General features: G+C 40.3%; 1 protein-coding gene across 1 annotated transcript in view; it reads left to right on the top strand.

Annotated features, from left to right (window-relative positions):
* Runx1t1 (RUNX1 partner transcriptional co-repressor 1) overlaps nucleotides 1–22,595 on the top strand; it is a 136,523-nt gene that overhangs the window by 59,025 nt on the left and 54,903 nt on the right. The window contains 1 exon segment of the mRNA XM_035438992.1: nucleotides 21,567–21,704. Within this exon segment, the coding sequence (XP_035294883.1) occupies nucleotides 21,567–21,704 (138 nt within the window).

Consider the following 22,595-nt stretch of genomic DNA (forward strand, 5'->3'; position numbering starts at 1 on the left):
TTCATGGAGAATAGCCTGAATTTGCTTGTTGGTTTGTTTGTGAAAAGCTTGCTGCATTGCCATGCTGACCTCAAGAACATACTGCCTCAGAGTTCTGTTTTATTGTGGGATCCCTTGAGTGGCTCTTGAGGACTTTAGCTATCTGTTTAGCATCTGGTTCCCATGATGTTCTAGTAATCTGAGGGTTCCTCCTGTAGATCTCCAGTTGTTTCCCTCCCTATCTTCTACTATTCATGAATGTGACTATAAATAAACCAGCATTCGTTCTTTTACTCAGTAAATACTGGTGGCACGTACTGTTGAGTCACTGGGATATTGAGGTGAGTAAAGCACTTTCTGTGTTTCAAGGTAGAATCTCATGTATGCAAAGCTGGCTTTAAATTCAGTATTTAGCAGAGGATGACCTTGAACTTTTGATCCTCCTGCTTCTACCTCCCAAATTCTGGGAGTACAGGCATATACTGCATGCAATACTTGGTTAAGGCACTTTAAAAATAATGTGTTTACTTATTTTATGTGGTTTACTTATTTATTTATTTTATGTATTCATGCCCTAAAGTAGTGGTAAGAGGACAACTTATGGCTGTTAATTTTCTCCTGCTGTCCTGTGGGTTCCCATTCTTGTGTGGCCAGACTTAGCACTGAGCTATCTCTCTGGTCCCCAGGTACTTTTGTTTCTGACTAGTATTCAAAAGTACTTGGAACATCTGTTACTATCTGGCTTTTTTGACCACTTCTATTCTCTTTAGGTTGTCTTAAATCCCACTTCCCCCTTTTCTTTTCTTTTCTTTTCTTTTCTTTTCTTTTCTTTTCTTTTCTTTTCTTTTCTTTTCTTTTCTTTCCATCCCCACTACCTCTGTGTGAAGCTAACAACCTCGGTAGAGTTGTTCTCTGGGTATTTCACAGATAATAGAGTACACTGTGCATGCCATGCAATGCTAGTCCTGTGGAAATAGAGGCAGGAAGACTCTGACTTTAAGGACAGCCTTGGCTAAGTAGCAGGTTTGTTAAGGCCAGCCTTGGCTAAGTGGCAGATTTGAAGCTACAGAGACTTCTTAATGCCCTGTCTCCAAAAACCAAAACCACACAAAATCCTTTGCTGAGAGTTTTATTGCTAGAAAATCTGGGTGTGCTTGATGTGCTCGCCGTTACCTCAATTAGTCTTAAGGTGTGTGCATACTCATTTTGTACATTACTCCCCAAGGAAAAGGCGGCTGCCAGAAATTAGAATACGTGAATTGGTCACACAGTTCTTTGTCACTCATCATAGATTCATGGATGTTTCTGGCATATACCTGAGGGTTTTAAGATTAAGTGTAGAGTTAGAAGTAGAAGAGAAAAGAGGAAAAAGATCCCAAAAGTGAACGGGTGTTTTGCTGTGTGACGTGGACAGTGCCTTGGAAAGCTCCACTTGGTAGTAGAGCACATGGCCGTCCTTATTATATTCTCACATCATCCTTAACACACAGCCATTCAAACTTATTTCCTGATGCATTCATCCTATAAATAACGGTTATTGTAAAACAGATCCAGGATCTTGTAATGTCTCTTTGCAATGTCTTTCCCCATTTGACGTGTTTTTAAGATTTTCCTGAATGTACATTGATGCCTAGGTTTTTTACTGTATAGTTGGGTGAAACTTTGAACCATCATATGGCCTTTGATCCCTATTCAGGTTGATTCCTTTGAGCACTGTAACTCTATCTGCCTGCCTGCCTGCCTGCCTGCCTGCCTGCCTGCCTGCCTGCCTGCCTGCCTTTCTTTCTTTCTTTCTTTCTTTCTTTCTTTCTATCTGTATTTCTATCTATCTATTTTCCATCTTGGCTGCAGTTTTCCCCAAACCTTTTCCCCCAGTCCCCTTCCCTGCCTTCTCCCCCTCCATGTCCCTATTCCCACTACCACCAATCCTTCAGCACTGGTAACTTCAAAAGCCAGAGCAGTCATGGAGCAGGATGACCAGCTTGTTGTCAGTCTCCTAGTCATAAACATTGTTGATTACCTGGTGTTAATGATTTATAATAACTGATGAGGAGTGTAACTGGTGTACTAAATTATGTATGTATGCATATATATATATATATAATATATATATATATATATATGTTTTTCGAGACAGGCTTTCTCTCTGTAGCTTTGGAGCCTATCTTGGCACTCACTCTGGAGATCAAGCTGGCCTCAAACTCACAGAGATCTGCCTGCCTCTGTCTCTGGCCTGATATGTGTGTATATTTAAAGACAATTTATACCTACTGCTGGTGGTTTTCCTACAGGAAACTTACTGTTTTAGAGAAATATGGTAAAATGTTGGTTTGTGCTATATAACTAATAATTATATTATCATTACAAACCTGTCATTTTATTACATGCAAAAAGATGATTGTTTTTAAATAAATTAAACATCTGCCATCACTACCCCTGTGAGATTATGTTTTTTTCTCCAAAGGATTGTACATCATTTATGTTTCTTACTATGTATGTAGGTGTTTGACTTTTTAATTTTGGTCCTCCTGCCCCATCTTTCATTGTGCTGAGATTATAATTATAAGCATATACCATTATACATACATTGATTTATAAATCTTATATTTCTTATGTGCATTTTGTATTTCTTATAGATCAAGAGTATCAGTCCATTACTGTCACATACCAAACAATATTTTTCTTGGTTTGCTGCTTACATTTACTTTGTTTGTGGTAACTTTATTAGTAAATTACTCATATCTGGTTCATTGTTTAACAAAAAATTCTTAGATCTTCTAAGCCTTAATGAATGTCTATAAGTATATATGTATATGTACATATACACATTGTTTTTAAATTTCATATTCATGTGACTGTGTGTCTGTTCCTATCTGTGTATGTGTCTTGGCATGGAACATGTGTGGAGTTGGTAGGACAAGCTGTAGGAGTTGGTTTTCTCCTTCTACCATGTGGGCCCTGAGGTTCAAATGTAGGTTGTCAGTGTTGGTGGCAGGCACCTGCAACTTGAGTCATTTTTATGGCCCTCATAATGGTTTTCTCACTCTGTAGCCAGGATGACTGCACATTCACCCTATAGTCCAAGCTGGTCTGCTGTTCATGGCTAACCTCCTGCCTCTGATTCCTGGGAGCTAGAATTATAGGCAGATCTGGCTGCTCTTTTTCTTTTTCATTTGTATTACAATTTTTATTTATAAGGCAGTGTGTGATTTCATAGGTAACAGTCAGCCTTACCCATGGGGGATATGTTCCCAGAACCTTAGTGGACACTTGACCATACTTAAGACCAAGCTATATCTTTTGTGCTGTATTTTTGCTCTATATATACACATAAGGTAGTTTAACTCAGAAATTATGTGTGGTTACATGACAGAAATAATTAATGGCAAAATAATTATAACAGTGTAACAGAAGTTATGTGACTGGTGTCTCAATTATCTTACACTCTATTCTTCTTCTTGGGATGCTGTGAGATGGGACAGATGTTTGCAATGACACTGAGGGGGATGAATTGACATCTTCCTAAACTTGAGGTGTCTAAGAGTTTAAGCAGTCAACCCGATAACCATTGTGGCTATAAAGTGAACTATGGGTAGTTAGCCTGGATATGCTACTCAAAGGCTTGCTTCAGATCTGGGTAGGGCAGGATGGAATGCAATTGGAGGGTGGCAGACATCGTCATCCTACTTATAAGGCAATGCAATTTAAAAAGTTATTGCTGGTTTATTTATAGAACTTTCTAGTTATTGTCTGGCTGTGGGTAAATGAAAGCATGGAGAGTGAAATGGGGGTATAATGGAGGCTACTGAAAGATTTACTTAAAAATTGTGCTGTTATAGTACGTAGGAAATTTTATGATGGACTGTAGAAAAGTCATGTTCTTTTCTTTTCCCTCCCTCCCTCCCTCCTTCCCTCCTTCCCTCCCATACTCTATCCCTTCCATTTGTGTTTTTGAGACTGAGTTTCTTGTAGTGGCCCAGGCTGGCCTTGAGTTTACTAAGTTTACTTAGTTTACTAAGTAGCTAAGGATGAACTCGCACTTTGACTGCTAATGACTCCTGCTAATACCTACAGAGTACTAACACTCTAGGCCTGTGCCCCGGAAAGAATTCCTAAAATTATAATGATGTGTGTATGTAAGTTTCCTTATGCATATGTGAGTGCAGGCACCATCAGAGGTCAGAAGAGGGGTCAGATCCCCTGCAACTACTAGTGGTTGTGATCGGCCTGCTGTGCCTTCTGGGAACTAAACTCAAGTCATCCACAAGAGCAACACGGCCCGGGGCATTGGTGGTGCACGCCTTTAATCCCAGCACTCAGGAGGCAGAGGCAGGCGGATCTCTGTGAGTTCGAGACCAGCCTGGTCTACAAGAGCTAGTTCCAGGACAGCCTCCAAAGCCACAGGTAAACCCTGTATGGAAAAACCGGAAAAAAAAAAAAAGCAACAAGACTTTTGTTTTGTTTTTGGTTTTGGTTTTTTTTGGTTGTTTTTTTAAATATTTCTTTTATTTTTGAGATAAGGTTGCTGGCCTTGCACTTGTGATCCCCTTGTCCTAGCCTCCCAAGTACTGGGATAACAGGAATTTTCCAGTGTACCTGGCAAGAAGTCAACTTTATTACATATTGGATTTTAGGTAATATATATTGATTTTTCAACTTTTTGTTGTTTGCTTAAATTTTTTTGTCTTGTTTTGGGCTCTACAACTCCTTACTAGAAGCAGATTATCAAAGTTGTAATTTTATCATGAATAATAATAAAAAATGAAGCTGAATTTATCATGATCCATTTTCAAACTTTTCCTTAATATTTTAATTTATATTTCAAATTAACTTTTTTGTTTGAGATAGGGTTTTATGTGGCACAGTCTGGCCTTGATCTCATAATTAGCTGATCATGACCTTGAATTCATCCTGATTATCCTCTCTTTATGCTAGCACAAGTGTTGGGATTCCAGGTGTGTGCCACCCTGCCCAGTTCTAATTAACTTCTAAAACATCTGCAAACTTGCAGAAAAATAATTGATTGGCATTTTGTTGGGAAATATGTTAACTGTAAATATTATAGTGTATACAGGGTAGGGATAGAAGGCATATCTTGATAGTGTTATGTATTTATTTACTTTTAAATTGTTTAATGGAAGAAAACTATTTTTTAGAATGACCATTATGTTATTTAGTTGCTGGGGGTTCTGAGTTGGAAATGGGAGCCCCTGGAAATCCATTTAATTGTACAAGGATTAAAAATTAATTTTGTCACAGCCACACCTTGGAACTCTTGTTCCAGATGTGAAGAAGGATTTGGGCAGAGATGAGTGGAAGTAGGGACATCAGCACAGTACCTAAGTAGATTTTTTAAGGCCACATCTGTTATGGATTGAGAAAGTCTCATTATGGTAGCAGAAGTAGAATTGGTGGGATGTTGGGATGAGTGGATTCAGGAGGATGATAGAGTCAATAAGTCATTGGATGCTTGGAGCTTAGTCAGCTGGTTGGAAAATAGTACAAAACCCAGAACTAAAATATCTGAAGAGGCAGCAGATTCCCAAGGGAGAAGTTGGGTTTGGTTCTAAATTAGCCTGTCACTGGCTATCCAGATAGATGTATTAAAGCAAATAATGAGATTACAGGGTCTGGCCCTTGGGAGAGTCCATCCCTGGCAGAACTTGCAGGAGGTGTGAACTCCTGTGTCAGGGAAGAGCCTGTCGAGAAGGCAAAAAGAGGCAGACCCCAGTTATTGAACTCCCACTGGAGGGAAGGCATAAGAAGTGGGCAACAGATCAAAGGAGGCTGAGACATTAAGATGAACACACAAATTAACAAGAAAATGATTTAAAAATTATTTCCCTGAAAGCAGCACAAACCTATAGGATAAACATTAGTATTTACATATCAGGTTAACAACATGACTCTCTAGCAAGACAGCATATGCCCCTTTGAGGCCTTTGGCCAGGTTAAGAGCACCAGGATTTTGTTCTGTCTTGTGGAGCAAGTCTCAAATCCAATAAACAAAAAGCAGTTGGTTGCCTTTGTGACAGCCATGTCACTGTTTTACCAGTGGTACATTATGCTTGGCAGGTTGATATTATAGCATGTGGGGTCTAGTGCTGGATAAGGCCATTGTGTCTTTCTTTCATCTCCCAGTATTCCTCAAGGCACCTTCCTGCTCTATGAAAGTGCCTAGCAGGGAAGTTTCCTGTTCTGTTTGAGATTGATTTCTCTATGTCCTCAACCAATGTCTGTGTTGTCTTCAGGAGTAGTTAAATGGTGGGGAGCCAAAAGAAGAGGCAAGAAACTTTGGCAGTTACTGGTGTCATAAATCAAATGTACCTAATAGACATCTATAGAATATTCCACCCAACCCCCAAAATACACATTCTTCTCAACAGCCCATGGAACTTCTTCCAAAACTGGTCACTTATAGGACATAAACCAAGTCTCAACAGATGGAGAAAGATTGAAATACCAAACAAATGAACTAACACCCAGCATACTCCACTATACAGTGGAATAAAGCTGTAAAGCAACAGAAGTAGTGGTTATAGAAAGTATATAAATTTATGGGACTTAAACAGCATGCTATCTAGTGACAGTGAATCATTATAGAAATAAAAAAGGAAATAAAAATCTTTGAATTAAAATGAAAATACAGCTTCCCAAGTTCTCCAAGCCTTTTGTTTTTTGTGGTTGTTTTGGTGGTTAGCATTCTGTGGTGCTGGGGACACATGCCAGCAAGTATTCTGCCGTTGAAGCCATGCCCAACTTTTGGTATTTTGAGATAAGGTCCCTCTCCTTATGTAACTTGGGTTGATCCTGAGCTTGAGATCCTCCAGCCTGTGCCTCTATAATTCAGGAAGTACAAGTATACACCATCAGCCTTTGCTGTCTTTGGATTGGAGTGATCTGGGAGGAATGATATTGGCTGATACCTGTGAAGTATAGTAATACAAATTAGAGAGGTTTTCAACAGCTGTTCTCTTATTAAAGAAACTGAAAAGGAAAAACAAATAGCACTGCTTTGGTCTTCCTTTATGTGGGTATTACTAGAGATTTGTTTATTTTTATTTAAAGTGGATATTTGAGTGTCTGCATGTACGTATGTGTACCGCATGCAAGCCTGTTGGCCCTAGAGGACAGAGAAGGTGTCAGAATCACTCCATCTGGAGTTCCGGTGTTGGAGAACTGCCTGATGTGGAGCTGAGAACTAAGTCTGGGCCTTTTGCAAGAGCAGCAAGTGTTCTTAACCACTGAGCCATCTCTCCAGCCCTCAAATCTGGATTTTTAAATAGGAAAATCCTTATTCACCTTTATGGCCCACTAGCTTGTGATAAATTTTGGGATTGAATTGATGTGAGATGCATAATGTAACATGTGCCTTGACTTGCAGCACTCCACAACTTGGTGGGAGGCAATAAGAAAACAACTAATTATATAGAGATTGCATAATTCCGAGAAGCCCATAAAGACAGTTTAGATAGTGTTTATAACAGAGTGTTGGGGTGGGGAGCCACCAAAGACACCTTCCTTGTATAGTGGATTTGACCTGAACTGTGTTCTTCAGGCAGAGGGAAAAGCCTGGAAGCCAGAGGAGTTTGCAAGTCATTAAACCAATGAGGTGTGAGGTAAGATAAAGAGAAGAGGGCAGATAAAATCTGGCTTCCCTGCAGGTCATTTAGAGGGTTTTGGATTGTGTTCTCTGGGTGAAAGGAAACTACTGTTAACATTTTAAGCAGAGAATTAACCAGATCCTATAATTAGGATGTAAAGCATATTTAAGTGTGTGTGTGTGTGTGTGTGTGTGTGTGTGTGTGTGTGTGTGTGTGTGTGTTCAAGTGTGTGAGCATGCACACACATATATGAGGTCAGAGGACACTCTGTAAAGTTGGTTCTCTCCATGCACCTTTACCTGATTTCCAGGATCAACCTCAGGTAATCAAGCTAATGCAGCAAATGCATTTATGTGCTAAGGCATCTTACCAGTTCTGGTTTGAATGTATTTATGTATTTTTAAGTTTTTACTATACTGAGAATCAGACCTTGTTGAGATGAGCACCTAGGCAAATGCTTTACAACTGAGTGTCTCACCATACTGCCCAGGGTGGCTTTGAGTTCCTTCCTGGGCTCCAGGGATCGTCCAGTTTTCGTCTCATCATGGAACGCTAGCTGTGCACCTATGCTTTGGCTGCATTAGTTTTAAGTGGATGCTGAAGAGCAACAACAATTAAAATGAGTGTTGTGGGGACTGTGACCAGGTCTCTCATTCCAGCCACAAAAGACACGGAGGCAAGAGAACATTAGTATCCACCCCAAAACAGTGCTCACTTCAAAGGACAGCATTTATTCTGGCACCAAATATGAGTTACCATGACCCGAGAACATGAGTCAGTTTGTTCCCAATAACATACTCCAATGTGGTAAGAGTTTCATGAAGATTTTATAGTTACAGAACACAAGTAAGTCTTAAGTCATATTTCAGTTATATTGGATGTTAAGTGACAGCAAAGAGGAGAAATCTCAGCTGTGGGTTTTAGATGCCACCTGGTTCCATGATTACCTTGGCTTGTTGGAAGCTAGCAGTTTGTTCCGTTCATATATTCAAGGTTTTAGGTGGTATGTCACAAGGATATTAGATCGGAAGCAGGGGAAAACTAAGATAGCTGAAGCTAATTTGGCTCCAAATTTGTAACATGCCGACTCTCAGATGACTCATCCTTGTGCAATCATTAACATAGGTGTGCCTTTTTTCCTGGTAACTTGAGTTCACAAAAGTTCAAGGCTAGCCTTGTCACTATAGAATACAGGCTACCCTCTAACTTTCCACAACCTCTCCCCACCTCAGCCTCCTGAGAGCTGGGATAATGGGCATGAGCTATCACTTCAGTCTTTTCTGACATTTCTTATTCTACTCTCATCTCCATGTCCAAACATGATACAGAAACTAGCTTGCTATTTGGCAGCCAAAACATTTGTGTTCCCATTGCTTGTAAGGTGAAACTGGGCCTGTTAATATTATTTACCCCTGGCATACATTCAATTAAATCCAAGAAATATGCAGTTAAGATCCCACTCTTTGCTGATCTGTGGCTAAGCCACAGATATATACACTGCCCACCTTCTAATTTCCTGTTTTGGTTTACTAACCACTCTCTGGGTAAACAGGCTAACTGAGCCCAATAAATCTGAGCTGCTGTGTTCAGCAGAGGTTCAGCCTTTTTCTTTAAAAAATAAGCTACTGGAGCAAAAATTATCTGCATTTAAAGAATATGAAGATTGGATCCCTACATAATGATGCTCTCCACATTCTGGAATGATTGAATATTTCTTTGTGCAAGTAGTTACTTTCTGTTAATTGGAGCATTTGAGTTTTCTCACTAAATACTTTTAGTTTAGTTTAGTTTTGTGTTTGAGACAGAATCTTGTTTTGTGCTCTGGCTGGCTATGGGTCTACAGTGCACAGCCTCTTTTTTTGTTTCCCAAGTGCTGATATTACAGGTGTGTGCCATTCTTCCTGGATAAGTATTTTATCATAGCCATTCAGTCAACAGTTGCTGATTGCCTAGAGTAGGAGTCTGTACTTCTCATTCTGAAAGAGGAGACCCCCCCTCTTTATCTAACATCTTAAACAGGATGGTGAAATGTGAAGCAGATGCAGATGAAACCAAATCCACACAAGTGGGATGGTCAGACCTCCATCCTCTCGATACCCACTTCCAGGAACTACTTCCTAGAAATGAGTAGAAGAACATCCAAGAGGTGCTGGAATGTAGGGACAGTTGTTGATGAAAGAATGTGTTTGCACAAGATGTGAACTACCTGGAGTCTACCAGCACTGCCAAGACCCAGTGGCTCTTATCTTCATGAAATCACTAAGATAATATTCTAGTGAAAAGCACCAGTTGGCTTTTATGCTTCCTCTTTCCTTGACATGGACACCATCTCTGTCTCAAAATAAGCAAACTGGGGTAGACCCTTTCCAAAGGTACATCTTTCTTCCTTTGATGAGTGTGTGTTCTCCGTACTTCTCCTCTCTGTTTTAGTCATCCTTTGTTCTGACCTGTGTGACCATGGATTAGTCACAAACCTGTGGCTGTTTGGGTGCAGCCTAGCTTTGCTTTCTTCATCTGTCCACTCAACAGCCTGTGTCAGATGCTTCTATTCCATACACTCTTATAAATGCCAAGGAAGTTGGAATTTAATTCATACAAAAATCTTTGCTCATGAAGTTGGCATTCAGAAATGGGATTAAAAGTGTCCAGTATAGCTAAAGATCTGCTGTACAATAATGGGGCTAGATAGAGACAGCTCTCAGTTGGTAGAGAGTCTGGGTTACATTCAGGAGGTCTGTGTTCAAGGTCTATAACTGAATAACACCCATGATCCCAGTACTCAGGGAGAACAGCCAGGGAGATCATAAATTCAAGGTCATCCTTGGCTGCATAGTGAGGTCTAGGCTATCATGGGTAACATGAGACCGTGTCTCAAAGAAAGAATAGAAATTCTTGTTATTCCAAATGGAGATGACCCAATCCTATTTTGTTTTTTTTTCTAGTTAGTTTTAATAGTAGCACTAGTTAGTATGAATTTCCTTGGTCTCTACCTGGCTTTCTTCTTCACCTGAATTCATGCCCATTATTGGCACAGATACACCCTGACTCTTATCTGATTTTGGCCCAGCTGCTGCCACTCCATTCCTGAGCAGTGGTGTTGGCTGTGCTGTCCTGACCATAGTCACCCTGGTCTTTACCAATGACTTGCACTCAAGATGTCTATTTTCATGCTTGCTGCTCAGAGTTTATGACTTAGTGGGTTTCATTTTAGCATTCAGGTTTCACATGGATACTTATTCCTTATGGTAGCCATCAGGTGAAACAGTGTGCACATGATTAGGCTGAGCTGAATAGCCACAGGGGATAGTTAGGCCCAGGCTGAAGGCCCTGTTAATCCCACTTCCCACTTTGGCTGCTTTGTCACTTCCAGAACCATTTTCTCAGGTTGTCTTGTCCTTTGTGAGGATGAATGAGCAAGCTTTCAGGATGGGGGTCATGAACCCTATGCAGCCGCCGCAGCTGCTGAACATGTGCATGGCTGGTGTGGTCAGGAGGAAATTCTAACTTTGAGTTCATTTTAATTAAAACTTGAATTGTCACCAGAGCCATTGGCTCTGGCTACTGCACTGGAACATGTAGTTCCTAATGTGTCACTAGCCCTAGATGTAGCATTAACGAATGTGCTCTGTATCCCTGTGTTTGCAAGTCATCAATGAAGTAGCATTTGGCCTGAGACGTCAAGAACTTTGAGGCCTGGAGTTCGCCTAGTTAGAACATTAGGCAAGTCTTCCAAATCTCCATCTTCACTCTCTATCCCTCTTTCTTTTTTGGCTTCTTTCTGTCTTCAAACATTTTTTAAAGATTTACTTATTTTATGTTTATGAGTGCTCTATTTGCATGTACAGCTTTATCCCAGAAGAGGACACCAGATCCCACTATAGATGGTTGTGAGCCACCATGTGGTTGCTGGGAATTGAACTCGGGTCCTCTGGAGGAGCAAGAAACCATCAGAACCATCTCTCCAGCCCTCCTTGGTTTCTTTGTAATGGAAAGAGCTGTAGTTCCCTTTCACTGTAAACTTAGAAGTGAGATAATATATGTCATCACACTTTTTGGGGGTACTCTTGCAGAGTTTTGCTTGTGTATTGTTGATTTTTTTGTTGCTGTGATAAAATACATGACAAATTCAACTGAAAGAGAGAAGTGTTTATATGGGTTCACATTTTGAGGGTACAGTCCATTTTAGCAGGGTCTGCATTGTAGCAGGAGCTTGAGGCAACTGGTCACATTGTCTTCACAGTCAGAAAACCGTGAGAAAACTGTGTGCTCAACTGTCTTCTTTTTATTCAGCTCAGGACGGACTCCAGCCCACGGAGTAGTGTTACCCATATTTAGGGTCTGTTTTCCCAATCTAGAAAGTCCCTTAGCCACTCCCTAAGATTTGTCACCTATGTGAGCCTCAATTCTAAATTGACAGTTTTAACCATCACAGCTAGTTTTTAGTTGTAAGAACAAAATATGTTCATTTGGAACAGAGAAATGGTTCACTTTGGGGCTCATAAGTACTTGCTTGTTCCTTATTTAGCATGTCTATGTATGACAAATACTTACACTCGTAGTAGAAAGGGAGATTTGGAGCCTGTGTGGGTCCTAGGTGTTTAAGTTGAATTATGAAAAAGAGCATTCATGGGGACAGCTTTTCTCTAATGTCTAGAAGACACTATCTAGCAGCAGGCATCATTGTCCTTTGGCTCTTACAACCTTTTAACCCCTCTTCAGTGCTCTTCCCTGATTGTTGGGTTTAAGGGACAGTAATACAGAGAAAAAGGGAGGAATGAGAGCTAAATAACACTAAGAATGTTTGAAAAAGCCACGAGGAAACATTACTTTATAAACTTATTTAAACACACATATTTATATAAATATAATTAAATATATATTTAAATTGAGTTATGCCATATGGGGTGAAAATCTCCACTCCCCCACCACCCCCAAGGTGCCAGAGACAAATAAAAACCCCAGAGTCAGGCATAGGAAACTTCCCTACAAGTTGTTGGTTGAAGGAGCCAGGAGATTCCTAAGACAATAATATGCAACTGCCATTAACCTTGGTTGCCTACCAAGACAACTGTGAAGACACTGTTACTGAAAACACCACATACTTTAGGCACTATACTCAGATCTATCAAACTAGAACTGACCAGAGGACATCCTCTGCCTGAGGGCTAATTCTCATAGTATCAACGGTGCTATACTAGCTACCAAGAGTGAAAAGCAAGCAGTAGTCCTATTCAGCTGTACAATCTAGAGCCACAGCATTGACCAGCCCAGCGAGATATGTTCAGTTGAGCAATAGTAGTATTCGCTATCTAATTAGACATAAGGAACACTCAGTAGGAGGGGATTCATGCCTGGGCCTGTAAACCTAGCCAACTGCCTGTGGCTGGAGAGGTCATAGACCCTGGAGGAGAACCTACTACTGCCCTTTTCCTAAACCAGGGCAATTTCTAACTGCATCCTAAACCCTCATCCTTCTATTCACAGATTAGTGTAGGTCTCACCCTTCATCAGGCAGGCTTCCTTTTGCAGCAGGTGCAGACCCTCACAAAAGTTCACCCCTGGTCATAATGTAGAGAAAAGAGACCACAGGCTTCTCAGGAAAAACTGATACATGGAGTTTTACTTTATTGTTTTGAGAGATGATCTCAAGTATTGTAGCCTCCTTTGGAGTTCTTATGCAGTTGAGGGAGGCCTTGAACTTCTGACCTCCTGTCTCCTCTGGAGTGCTGAGCTTCCACGTGTGCATCCTCACATCAGTTTATCTAGTGGGGATGGTCACAACCTACTTATGTGACCAAGTCACATCCCAGCTGTCTGCTCCTTTCCTTCCCTCTCCTCCCCATCCTTTCCCTACTACCTGAGCTCTCCTCTTCCTGTTCCTTCTCTGCCCTACCTTGCCCCCTTCCTATTCTTCCTCCTCTTCTTGTGTCTCCTCTCCATCCTCTTGTTTATTTGTTTGGATATAGGATTTCATGAACTTTTGCTCTTTCTTCCCTCACCTTGCCAATATCAGGACTGATTTTACACAGATTTGGATCAAACCCAGGATGTTATGTATGCCAAGCGAGCACTCTACCATCTGTAATCCCAGCACCTGAGAGCCTGAGGCAGAAGGATCAACAGGAGCTTGAGACAAGCCAGAGCTACCTAATGGACTCTCTCTCTCTCTCTCTCTCTCTCTCTCTCTCTCTCTCTCTCTCTCTCTCTCTCTCAGCTATCCAAGAAAATTTCAGTGGATGTTTTGAGGGAGAAGTGTACATTGGAATAATTACTATGTAACTAGATCACTGCTAGGAATTTTATGATGTGGATTGAAAATGTTCAGTAGATATTCATTTTAAGTGTTTATGAGAGACCAGTGGATATTCTGGAGGACCTAGAGTAAATGTGAATGGAGGAAGACTGATCATCATCACCAACTGTGAAATATTTGTGGTTCCTCGTCAGATATTCGCCCCCTGTATGGTGTCCCCATGCTGATGAGAGAGACCCACAAAATAATAGCATATTCACAGAAGACCCTGGAGCAATGCATTCCAACATGATCAGTGCTGTAGTTAAGACCTGTAGAATTTGAAGGGGTGGTGCCCTGGATAGCACCACCCCCAACCCCCATTGAAGGGTCAGGGACTGTTTTCTCCTCCTTCCTTGTTTAGGAGGGAGGGTGTCTCCCTAGAGCCCCTTCCACATGTGACCTTGTACTACTGCTTACTCAGTAGGTCCCACACCCACCTCTGAAAGGCATGATTGATAAGAGAATTATTGTAAAACAAGGGGCAGCTGTTCTTTGGAACTGTGGGGAAAGGGTAAGCACTTGAACAAAGTCAAGTGACCCCAGCAAGGGATAAGTAGTTTGGAGTTGGAGCTCTGAGGTATTTGTGACTAGGCTAAACCAAAGGCTTATTTGTATTTATCATGGAAACTGTGGAACTCTCCTTAAGGTAATTGCTTTTTATTTGTTTGTTTGTTGTTCTTTGAGAGAGTCTCATGTGACTCAGACTGGCCTTGAACTGCTGACTCTGCTTGGTCTTTCCTGTAAGTGCTGGGATTAATGACATTGGTATACCACCATGCCCTCCAAGTACTCTTAATTTATCATTTTACTTTGTTGTTGTAGTGTGTGTGTGTGTGTGTGTGTGTGTGGGCGCGCACACACAGGAGAGAAACAGAGACAGACTGTCTTATTATAGCCCAGTCTAGCCTTGAATTTATCATCCTCCTGCCTCAGGCTTCTGAATGGTGGAACTACAGGCAAATACCATTTTGTCCAGTTCTGTGATGTCATAAGGTCAGAGAAAAGATAAGCTCCATTCATGTTTAACAAATATTCACGACACTGTTTTTCTTAGTTTGTTAATGTTGCTCTACCAAGATACTTTAGAGTTGATAATTTATAAAAACAGGAGCCTGTTTCTCACAGGGCTGGGACATGGAGGTGTTAGCTCTCTTGGCACTTGCAGTGTGGTGCTTGTTGCTGGGCTTGTCTGTCCTGAGTGCAGTTCTCGCCTGATGCCATTTTTACTCTTTTTTTATATTTGCAGCACAGGATGGAACCTGGGCACCTGTCTATCACCTAAGTATACGCCATTCTTTTTTACTTATCTGTTGTTAATATTTTGAGATATGGTCTCCTTAAATCAACCACAAATTTATAATTGTTCTGTCTCAGCCTCCCTGTTCACTGGGATTACAGCCACTGTGCCTGTCTCTTTAGCCCTTTTATAATGAACTAATGCTGTGGCTGAAGGCAGAGGCCTCATCACCTAAGCACTTCCTAAAGCTCTCCCCCCTTTATGTGATATCCCTGATAATGCATGACATTCAGACTGTGTGGAGATATATGCCTGTAATCTCAGTATTCTGGAAGATGAAACAGGAGAATTAGCTTGAGTTTGAAGCAAGCCTGAGATACATAGTGAAACTTGTCTCAAAAACAAAATGAATCAAAACAAAATAAAACCCCAAATGAGTTTTTGGGTCATGTTTAGACATGATACATATATAACAAAAAGAAAAATGAACTCACACTTGTGTAGAAGTATAGGAAATTGATGACAAAGTTGAACTTAATTTCAGATCTTCATAATCTTCCTGTATTAATGGATGTCTCCCAATTTAGGATATATTCTTTAACACTTAAGACTGGATCTTTTTCCTGGCATGGTGATGTGTGGGCTGTTAACAACAGCAGCGACCTGTAGCTGTTTTTCATGTGATCTTAGCATTACAGAGTGCACTGTGAATAGGGATACTAAGCAGTGCACTGTGCTACCCTACCCAGCTGTGTTATTTTGTGGGCAGGCTGGGGATACTAAATGCTCCCCTCCCATGCCTCCCTTTGCTTTCTTGTCATTGCTTTTGTTTTAATGATAGAGCCTTACCATGTACATCTAGCTAGCATGAAGCTCACAGTGCTTTTCCTAACTCTGCCTCCAGGTTGCTGGGATTACAGGTGAGCATCTATGCTTGACTTTAAATGTATTTCTGAGCAGGTGCAGTGGTACACCTGTCTCATCCCAGCATAGGTCCCTCTAGGCAGAGATGGGAGGATCAAGAGTAAAGATCATCTTCAGTTGCTTACTGAGTTACAGGTAGGCCGGAACTTGTAAACCTTTAACACAGGGTTACAAGAAACCCTCTGTTAAAAAAAAAAGAAAAAAAAAAAAAAAACAAGGAAAAACTGCATGTTTTGAAACTACGTTTTATTTATTTATTTATGTGTGTGTATGTGTGTACAAATGCCATGGTACTTGTGGAGGTCAGAGGACAATTTACAGAAGGGATCCAGCTCAGGCCACCAGGCTTGGTGGCAAGCACTTTTACCCACTGAGTCATCATGTGGGCCCCACAAATACATTTCTGACTTATAATATTTTCAATTTACAATGAGGTACTGAAACATAATCTCAATAGAAATCTCAGAGCATCTGTCTGTCCCCTTGTTTTACTCTGTCACTATGTGCTATTGATGGTGGATCTGACATTAATGTCCATTTTCTTTGAACTGACTCCAATACAGGGAATGGATTTAGAAAGAGAATCTGATCATTCTTCCTATAAATTGAGTTATGTGTGTTTATTTTGTTATTAAAGACAGGGTCTTCATATAGCTCTTGCGGCCTGGAACTTGATACATAGACCAGGCTAGCCTAACTCACAGAAATCCACCTGCCTCTCAAATTCTAGAATTAAAGATGTGTACAACCACACCCAGCCCATACATATTTATTAAATACATGCCTTAGGGAAAATTAGAAAGAGAAAGTTATTCACCAAGTGGCTGCTGTTTACACTGGTTGGTGTATGTAGTAACTATACATTTTCTAATGCAGACAGACTGATGAATGATGAAAGAGAAACAAAAGTTATGTGATGTGGCTGTTGCATGGGCAGTTGAGGACAACTTTAAAGGGATATGTATGAGCTAGCTCTAACAGGCAGTGAAGAATATGCAGATAAGGGTAGGTCATTCTATGTGAGGGAGGCAACAAAGAAAGATACCAAACAAACAAAAATCCTCCTCAAAACCCAGGAGTAGCAATAGCTATCTCCAATATTGATAGATCTCAGACTTGATGGACTTGCAAGAGACAGGACTGCTTAGGAAAGTCCAGGAGGATAGTTTCCAGTATGAGTAGGGACATGCTAGTGTTTTAAACACATAATCTCATTTAATTTCCTGTCTCATCTCTAAGAGGAACATGGAATAGTATTCCTATTTTTATTGTGCAGAATTAAGACTCAGGATAATTAACTTAAGGGAGCACTTGCTATTAGTGGTTGAAAGAAGCAACTTCACATTGATCCTCTCCAGCAAGGCAAATAAACAAGGCTGGTGTAGAATACCTGTCTTTCATACCTTTAAAACACACCCGGAACTACTTGGCCTAACTTTAAGTGAGACAAATGCAAATCCAGATTATGTTATACCTTTTTATAATAGAAAAAGAAAGAAAGAGAGAAAGAAAGAAAGAAAGAAAGAAAGAAAGAAAGAAAGAAAGAAAGAAAGAAAGAGGAAATGGAAAACATCACTTCTAGAGGAACCTGGCAATGGATCCAATATTAAAATGGTATCAGTAATACATTTTTATATGCTGTAATTTTTTCCTTGCTCCACCATCTTTGCTACATATGTTCTGGGTATTTGCCATGCAGGAAGAATGTTAGTGCACAGGGAAGCCTGTCTTGTCTAGAAGTTGTGCCAATCTTTATAGGAGAGGCTAAGTCCACTCTTACTTCATACGCTTTCCAGACCTGAGCAGCTTTCTTTTTCAATCTTTTCTTTCATTTCCCACTTCCCCCTCCCTCCTTTTTCTCCTCCTCCTCTCCTTATGTCATTTTGTGTCATTCTTTCAATAAGTATCACAAATTGCCCTCCAGCAACTAAAACCCAGAAAGGATACACCGGGAAAATACAATCTCCATTAACTGAAAAAGTTACACACGATACAGTACAGCCTCGTGTGGCTTTAACCATATCCTGTAATTTGAAATGGGTGAGATGTTTCTCTGCTTAAGTCATTGCTCTTGTGCTGTCTGCTATAAGAGTTTCAAGAATATATATTTCAAAAACATTGGAAAAAATAATCCCAAACAAATGCAGCAGAGCTCTGCATAGTTGAAACATATTGTCTAAATTTATCTTAAATCTCTGTGTTCCAGAAATGTTTCTGTGTGCATGAGTTAGGCCTGGCCGGTCGTTTCTTCATCCATCTATACCCTGGGTGGATTGTTGGAGCAGAACAGAATGACTTCCATATGGTCCCACTTTGCTGTAGTTTGTAGGGCCTCTGGGTTGGAACTATTTGATCAGAGAAGCCAACCGTCACAGTACTTTGGCTAATGTCAAAATCCTAAATATATACATGTCCACATATATCTGTTCAGAGCGAATCTATTCCTCTTTGAACTAGTGGTGTCCTTCCATGTGCTGATTGGTAGTTTTTGTTCCGAAAATAATTGATGTTATTTTTTAAGAGCAACCCTCCTAGCTGTGTGGACAGTGATATTTTGGATAGGTGTTATGTCATGTGTGTGGTTCAAGGCTGCTGTTGAAAGCATGTCCCATCATCTTCCTAGAAATGGACAGAGATGGAAATGCAAAGATAATCTTGGGCAGAAATCTAAATCTTAAGTTTGTCAGGAAGCTCATTGGATGCCTTATAGCTCATCTCCTTTTTTCTTGGTGTTAGTACTTAAAAGGACAGGGGACTGGTGTGAGCCCTCTTAGTTTAGGTGTTGTCATCTGAGGTGGATGACTGTGGCCTGGGCTGAGGGGGCCTGCATCAGTTATGGGTGAACAAAGCTTCTGATGGCATCTACCCCTTTGGGGCCTTTCTCCTTGTTTTTGTCTTTTCTCTGTTTCTTCTTTTTCCTTCTATTCCTTTCTTTTCTTTCTTTCTTTTTTTTTCCATGCCTCCCACTTCCCTTCCCCCTTCTGCTCTTCCTTTCTCTGTCTGTAAAACCACGTGCTCCAAGTCTGTGTATCTGGCCTGCCTTCCCTCTTGGTTCCCTGTGAGTGTTAGCAGAATGAAAGCCAGATGGACCAGCAGTTCCCACTGTTATCTCCCTGCAGACTCTGGCAAGCCTCCCTCCCTCCCTCCTTTCTTGGCATGACACAAGTATTTGCCTTTATTTAGGGAGACTGTATTCGCTGCTGTACCTCTTTCCTGAACTGCAGTATAAGCGGAGAGCTATTTATTCTCTTCTTGCTGAGGTTGGTTGAGGAGAGTAGAATGTGCGGTGGATTTATTGAAGCTTGCCTACCTTATTTATTTTACCAAAATAAGTGATTATGACGCTGGTTGTTAAGTGCTCCAGGGTAGCAGTATGAAGACACGCTTTGCCACAGTAAGGTAAAAGGTCAAGCAACGTGTGCTGTGTCACTGCCATCATTTCCCTCATGGCACTTCTCTCGGCCTAGGGTTATTCAGGGTTATTAAGCCTGTAGAAGAGAGGAAGACAGGAAGAAACAGCCTGACACTGCTGATGCGGTCATGAGGCTAGATGTACTTATTATGTTGATGTCGATTTTCTTTTATTACATCATTCCTAATATGGTGTCAGCATTAGTTCAACTTTTCAAATGCTCTATTATATTGTACCCCCACATTTTGTGAAAAAAAAAATTTGTTTTTGAGGGCAGGTCTTACTAAGTAACCCCCAGGAGTTCAGACCTCTGTGTAGACCAAGATGACCAGATTTAAAGCAATCCTCCTGCCTCTGTCTCTCAAGTGCTGGGATTCCTGGTGTGTGCCACTCACTATACCTGGGTAGGAAATTGCTTTTGTTTGAGTTACAGTCTTAGGTATTTCAAGCTGTCCTTGAACTTCCGATTCTCTTGCCTTCACCTCCCCAGTGCAGGGATTACAAACATGTGCCATGAAATCTGCCATAGGGAGTTGCTTTGAAGAAAGATGAACTAGGTTTGGGATTTTAATAGTAGTAATTTTGGGGTTTAATTGACTTTAAAAATATTAATTTAATTTTACTTGTATGTATGTGTGCACCTGATATGTATGTATGTGTGTGCCTTGTTTGTGTGAGTGTGTGTGTGTGTGTGTGTGTACCCTGTGTGTGAACCCTGTGTGTGCATAAACCCTAGAATGTTAGAAAAGGGCATTGAACCCCTTGGAACTGGAGTTACAAGTGATTGTGAGCCACCATATAGGTGCTGGGAACTGAATCCAGTAAGTCCTCTTAACTACTGAGCCATCTTTCTAGCTCTCTGAATATTTAACTTTCAAGTCAACTTGAGAATTGCTTCTTATAATTTTAATAATAGTTCAAAAGCCCTGCTCTGAATAGTGTTTAATTTTACCTTAAAAAAAAAAACTACAAGTGAAAAATTTTGTTTCTAAGGTATAGAAATACGTCAAAAATGTTTTTGGAATATCTGTCACGTGTCTGTATAAAATTGGATCTAAAGGCACAAACAAGAAACTATTTCATTTTTAATGAGAAATCTATTGCCTTGAAAATTATATTAGACTCAGAAATAGATGGAAATGTCAAGGGAAAAATATACTTAGAAGCCCCATGTTCACACTGTCATCCATCACTAGGAGACTGAGGAGGAGATAAGAAGATTGATGCAGGTTTGAAACTGACATAGTGAGTTTCCAGGTCATCCTAGACTACAGAATGAAACCCTGTCTCAGGGCATCAAGGGTATATGGGAGAAAAGGGAAGTATACTTAGGAAAAAACAATTTGGGCTTATATAAATGGCCATCATTGGGTAATTAGGGGTTTGTCCATGGTCCTTCTTTAGCTTTTATCAGTTTTTACTTAGGGATTTTTATATTCTAAGATTATCAATTGGAATGTTGGTCTCATGATTGTAATGGGACAGACCATAAATTCACACATTCTATTTAAAGAATAGCTTAACTTTACTGTAGGCAGAGCATCTTTAATGTAGGGCAGATAAAATGGAAGATCTGGGGAACATAACTTGTTTCATTTAATTGACCAGAAAACTAAGCAAGGCAGGGGTAGGGGTGTCACAGGAATGCACTGTGAAGTGCCTGTTTGCAGGAGTGGGGAGTTGCAGGAATGCACTGTGAAGAACTGTCTACTTATGCTAGGTCTAACTCTGTTTCTGTTGCTTCTGAGCTGTCAGGAGGGGTTCATTATCGTCTGTGTTCTTCATCTGTTTTCTACTCCTTGCTAATGTTGGCTTCAGCTTTGAGTGAAGTTGTGCTGGTGCATATAACACTAGTAAGACAGCATCTGCCAAGCCAGAAATAACAATAGGGTATTATATAGCCTGGTTACAAATGAGGTCCCGCCATCTGTGCTACACCTTCTCAAGTGGGGCTTGATTGAAAAAATTCTGCTTTAAACTTCCATAGATAAGCGTATTTTACTGATAGAAGACACTGAATTTCTTGTATTTGTGTGCCTCTGAAAAAGGCAGACCTCAGTTTCAGAACTGGGATGTTTAAAGAGTGAAATAACGTGTTCCTGGTGGCATTCCCAGATCGTACTGAGAAACACTCCACAATGCCAGACTCACCTGTGGATGTGAAGACACAATCTAGGCTGACTCCTCCAGCGATGCCGCCTCCCCCAACTACTCAAGGAGCTCCAAGAACCAGCTCATTTACGCCAACAACATGTGAGTACTCAGATATGAATTGACGTTTTCAGTTTTGAAGGTTAAATTGAAATTGTTCTGCACATAAAAAACAATCAAGGAAAAGTAAAATCCAGTATCAGTGCGTTATACAGAATCAAGTGCAAAAACCTTGAAAGTTTGCCAGTAGGGAATGGTTATTGAACCCAAACAAAAGTGTCATGTTTTAGGTATAATTGGTACAACTGTGAATATTTGCCTGCCTTTATATTATTACTTCAACATTATAATCTGATGCGATTTGGGCAAATGAATAATATTACATTTGTTCTCTTGCTATAGTTATGCCTATGACTTTTAATTCATGTTAATGTAGAGCTCTTTATTTTGGTTGTTCACGTTCACTTAGAACATAAAAATGTGCTATAATTATTTCTAGTTATTTTTACCTTGCTTTTTTTTCTATGTCAAATAGCTACAAATGCTTTTTTTTTTAAGCTCCCATGCTAAAGTTTAAAAGGCCATTGCTTGATGCACAGTTACTTCTAGAAACTTTCTGAATTCAACAGCATGGTTTTTGTCATGAACCTACCAGGCTTTTATCAAACCTTACTCCATTTGTATTTAGTTCAGGTGCTGATTTCTGAGTCCAGTTGTTGCGGTTGTTCCTCCTGTAGCATCCCAGAAAAGAATAGAAAATTTTGACCACTAACTAACTGTCACATTCTAGCTAAGGCACTCTGTAGGATGGTTTTAATCAGTATCATGGTTCTGGTTAAAATGGTCATGAAAGCTTTGTGAAGCTAAGAAATCTTTATCTGTTATAGATGATACTATTAAAGTGCCATGTGCCATTAAACCATATGAATGAACCATATCTAAGAGGCAAAAGTGGACCTGTGAGTCTCTAAAGATACATATCCTAAGCATTCA

The sequence above is a fragment of the Cricetulus griseus genome, chromosome 2 (genome assembly GCF_003668045.3).
Source record: "Cricetulus griseus strain 17A/GY chromosome 2, alternate assembly CriGri-PICRH-1.0, whole genome shotgun sequence".
Classification (NCBI taxonomy): Eukaryota; Metazoa; Chordata; class Mammalia; order Rodentia; family Cricetidae; genus Cricetulus; species Cricetulus griseus.